Source organism: Hippopotamus amphibius, chromosome 11 (assembly GCF_030028045.1).
Source record: "Hippopotamus amphibius kiboko isolate mHipAmp2 chromosome 11, mHipAmp2.hap2, whole genome shotgun sequence".
Lineage (NCBI taxonomy): Eukaryota > Metazoa > Chordata > Mammalia > Artiodactyla > Hippopotamidae > Hippopotamus > Hippopotamus amphibius.
The window spans coordinates 36,002,599-36,006,866 of record NC_080196.1 but is presented as its reverse complement, the minus strand read 5'-3'; the positions used below and the strand labels follow the sequence as shown (position 1 = coordinate 36,006,866).

Here is a 4,268-nt window from a genome sequence, read left to right as displayed (position 1 = left end):
AGGGCAGGCAGTGTCAGACCCTGCCCAGGAGGGACACACCAGTGACCATCTGCAGAGCCCCTAGGGAGGTAGAGGCTGAGGACGAGGAACCGGCAAGGGTGAGACACACGGGTACGGTGTGAGGTAGAGCAGCCTGAATTGGGAAGAGGAAAAGGAGGGAAGAGAGGGCGAGGCAGAGGGGAGCCAGAGCTGATGGAGGTGATGGTCTGGGTGGTTTCTGAATCTAAAAGCAGGAGAAGGACCCCTGGAGGAGAAGGAGTCTAGGGTTGGGAGAAAGAGGCTGGGGGCATGGGACCAGATGCCCAGGGAGTGGGCCCAAGGGGGTGAGTCTGCGCTACAGCGTGGTGGACCCGAGGGCAGGGAGGCATCTTCCCAGGCACGGGGTAGCCCTTTCCTCAGGAAGGATCAAGAGCAGATGTGGGCAGGTGGGCGTCTCCTGGGCAGCGTGGGCTGGGCGGGGGGGCGTCAGAAACCTCTGCTGCTGCTGCCCCCACAGCATTCTTCCGGCCCTGGGCAACGAGAAGGAATTTCTCCAAGTGAAGTGGGTGCGCTGCCTGGTCCCACTCCTGTCCCGAGCCTGCCCCACATCTCCGGGTATCAGTCATTCCCTGAGGGGCTGACTCCTGCTGAACAGACGCTGTACTAAGGGAGCGAGCGAGAGATGAGCGTGTGTCTGTGTGAGTGTAGCTACCGTTGGACAAGACACCTGAGAGTTTGGAGGTAAAGGATCTTGGTGGCTTATGACAAGCACACAAGCAGCCAGAGGTGGGCAGAGCCCTGGAATATTCAAATCAGGATCCCATACGATTTGAAACCTCACCTCTGTGACTGTGGCCTCGCCCTGCCTGCCGACCATCTTTCCCAGCAGGGCCGTCACCAGCTCGTTCTGCCCCTGCCCTCTGCGCCCAAGCCAGACCCAGCCCACTCACCTGGCGGCCGCAGCACAGCAGCGCAAGCAGAGCTGACAGCAGCAGGCTCTTGGCCACGAGGAGTCCACAGCGCTGTGACCAGGTGTCTGGGGGCAGCCAAGCCAGAGGAGGGGGGGCTTTGGATCCATGGAGAGAGGAGGGAGGAGAAGCAGGGACGACCCAGGCTGGGGGGATCGCTGCCTCCGGCACCCCCCCGAGTGCAGGTCCCGGGACTCGTGGAGCTGAAGCCTGATTCTGTACCTGACCCGCCCAGACCACTGTCAAGGAGCAGTGGGCCCAGGGTGCCAGCATGTGGGGCACTAGCTAGAGTTCCTCTGACTTGTGCGGAATACACTGCTTTGAGCCCAGTCTGGGGAACCAGGCATCCCGAGAGTCAGAGGCTTCTAAGGGACCGGGAAGGGACTAGAGTCCATTGGTCATGGGGACAGGAATGACCCTGCCAAGAGGGGTGGTGGCAGACAGATTGGGCTGGAGTGAGAGCAGAGAACCACTGGAGCCGGAGGTACAAGCAGACCCGTTGGGGTACAGGGGGAAGACACCCAGATCTGCAAGCGGCAAACCTGGGGGGGCAGCACCCAGAGGTGCCCATGGAGACTCTTCCTGAAGTAGCCAAGTGACCGGGGACAAACCTCATCTGCCTCACGTGTGAAATCAGCGCGGATGGAGGTTCCGTCACTCCTGCCACGTAGCTGCTTCCTGCTTCCATCGTGCTGGAGGTTTACGGTTAGACCCCGCCCCCTCCCCCGCCAGCCCAGCTCCGCGCTGAGACCGGGACCCCTTCCAGACCTTTATGCCTGCGCCGGCCCCCCGCTTCCTGAGTCAGAGGCCACAGAAGTCACGTGCCCAGCGCTTCCCAGACCCCTCCCTTCTGATGAGACCCCAGGCCTACCTGTGCTCGGAGTCACTGGTGGAGCTTGGACTGGTTGTCACGGAAAAAGCAAGTGTGACTGAGGACAACACAGAAAAGGCGATGAGCACCTACAGTCCCCAGAGGGAGAGTGGGCCAGCCCCCAAAGTCCTAAGAGGAAGAGGGAAGCGTCGAGATCCAGCCCCTCAGGGTCCCTCAGGCCAACGGGGGCCCCAGGGGAGGATCCTCTCCCACAGCTGGTGGGAAGAGAGAGGCAGGGGCCGGGGGAGGCCTGTGCAGAGAGAGAAGCCTCAGGCTGAGTTCCCTCTAAGGGCAGGGAGAGGTCGGGGGAGCGGGCTCCTGTAGAGACAGCACAGGCGCTTGTCCCAAAGGCCCAGCTCCTTTTGATCTTGCTTCAGACCCAGCACAACAAGCCTGTCCAGCCTGCAGGAGACCCTAGGCCATAGGGCCTCACCCAGACCCCCCTGCGCCCACACGGGGTAGCCAGCTCCAGGAGGGGATGAGGCTGTGTCTGAGCCAGCATGTGGACACCCAGTGGACCCCCGGTGGTAGCTTCTACCTGTTGAGCCAGCACACCCAAGGATGGAGGTGACAGCCTGAATCTGGGGACTGGGGACCCGACTGCCCACAGTCAGAGTGGGAGGGAGCGAGAAGCTGGTGGGATCTGGGGTGAGGGGGGCTGGGGAAGGGGGGCGAGTGGCTTTATGTCCCTGGACACCCCGGGAAGGCCCCTTCCCTCAGCAAAGAGCTCACCTGGGAACACCAGCAGGTGGATTTTCTTGTACGGAATGATGCCACCTTTGGAACCCTTGGCTGCACACTGGTAGCTTCCTGAAGCCTTCCCTTTGAGCTCAGCCATGTTGACATTAGTGAAGCCAGAGCTAGGGTCATCCCAGATTGTGTAGCAAGAGTCCTGGGCCAACGTCCTGGGCTTGGAAGTGGAGACTAACCAGATGGACTTAGATGCTTTTATCTGACGCCAGATTTTGGCTTCATACGGATGTTCTATTTTGTTGGAGTATCTGCAGCTCTCTGAGAGTGTCTGCCCCACCATCCTCCTCCGAATCAGCGTCCCCTCTAGTCTCTGTCTCCAGGAACCTGCAGAAGAAGCCCCCACGTCAGGCTGAGCGATGGGGCATCCCCTCACCCCAAGCCTGACCCTAAACAACCCTCATACGCCAGCACCACACCTGCTCACCTACACCTTCCACCCCATCACACCTGTCCTTACCTCCCTTTGCCCCTTCAACTCTCTCTCCCCTCACCTGCAGCCAGGAGCACCAGCAGGACCAGCAGCAGGTGTGAGGCTTCTGGGGCCATGGTGCCGTCTCCCTGGGCTGGGCCGTGTAGAGTGGGGTCTGGGGTGATGCTGGGCAGATACCCCAGCACATTAAGGGGCAAAATTGGGAAAGGAAAGGCCTTGATTAAGTGAGAGGCCTGCAGGGCGGGTTCTGTGGGCCTTGGGGAGGGTGAGGGCCCCCTGGGGAATCTCCAGCTGCTGAGAGCATCTCTGCCCTGCCGGGGCCTCAGCCCTGCCCAGCCCAGCAGCCCAGGCACTGGGGCTGCTGCTCGGGTCCTCCTGCCCATGCCACCCCCACCCAAACGCGTACTTCCTCTCCCCTCTCCGTGCTCCTTCTTTCCCTACCCTGGCTTTCCTCCCATGCTCAATACCCCAGAAAAAGGACAGGTTCAAGGCTGCTTGGGGTTCAGGGGGTCTGACCAGCCCCTACCCTCCTCTGGTTCCCAGGGAGAGCAGAGAGTTCATGGGCCTGGAGGGTGTGTGGTTGAAATGACAGAGACACACCTCCCTCCCTGCCTCTCTCTGCTCCTGAGAATGGGTCTCGTGGTGATTTTCAGGTGGTGTGAGCTTGGCTTTTTTATAATAAACAGGAACCACGTAAAGCATTCCCAGGCCATCCACACCACCACCCCACCCCCCGCCACCAACCAGTTCCCCTACTTACCACCACTGTAATCTGCCCCAGATGTGTAGCACAATATTAAATACCAAAATACCGACGACTTTATAATTTAATTCTTAATGGTCTATTTGATGGGTAGGTTTGTGAGCATTAGGCAAAGGTGCTATATAGTGTTGAATGCAAATGACCTTTCCCTTCTATACTGTAGTGGACACTGACTGTGGTGTCAATAAACAGGAAACAATGTGTTAAAGCTACTTAGGATCTTGTCTAAATTGGATTCGGTTGGTTGTACTCCCAGGCACCTGGCAGAACTAAACACTGGGAATCCCGGAACCCCCACCCTGTTCTATTGGAGAACAGCCGAGACACAATTGCAGGGCACTCCATGTCTTCGGATTTGTGGGCAACTGGAATGTTCTCACTTGCACACACACTGGTACTTTCAATACAGTGGGTTTTCAAATTGGACAAAGCATGACTTTTTGATAGAGTGAATATTTGAGTACCAAGAAAAGAAAGAAGGAAGGAAGAAAGAAGAAAGAAAGA

General features: G+C 58.5%; 1 protein-coding gene across 1 annotated transcript; it reads right to left on the bottom strand.

Annotated features, from left to right (window-relative positions):
• Positions 1-1,345: 1,345 nt before the first annotated feature.
• On the bottom strand, positions 1,346-3,010 carry LOC130830880 (trem-like transcript 4 protein). Its single transcript, XM_057698187.1, has 3 exons — positions 2,551-3,010; positions 1,819-1,876; positions 1,346-1,625 (listed from the first exon to the last, which is right to left on the bottom strand). The coding sequence occupies exons 1-3, from the start codon at positions 2,849-2,851 to the stop codon at positions 1,346-1,348; spliced, it is 639 nt and encodes a 212-aa protein (XP_057554170.1). The 5' UTR covers positions 2,852-3,010.
• Positions 3,011-4,268: the final 1,258 nt, after the last annotated feature.

Bases quoted from the DNA above. Each gene is read 5' to 3' on its own strand.
- LOC130830880 (XM_057698187.1), bottom strand. From the start codon at position 2,851: ATGGTGGGGCAGACACTCTCAGAGAGCTGCAGATACTCCAACAAAATA. The intron at 1,877-2,550 runs GTGAGCTCTTTG...TGTTGTCCTCAG, and splicing joins CCACCTGCTGGTGTTCCCAG to TCACACTTGCTTTTTCCGTG. The intron at 1,626-1,818 runs GTAGGCCTGGGG...CGATGGAAGCAG, and splicing joins ACCAGTGACTCCGAGCACAG to GAAGCAGCTACGTGGCAGGA.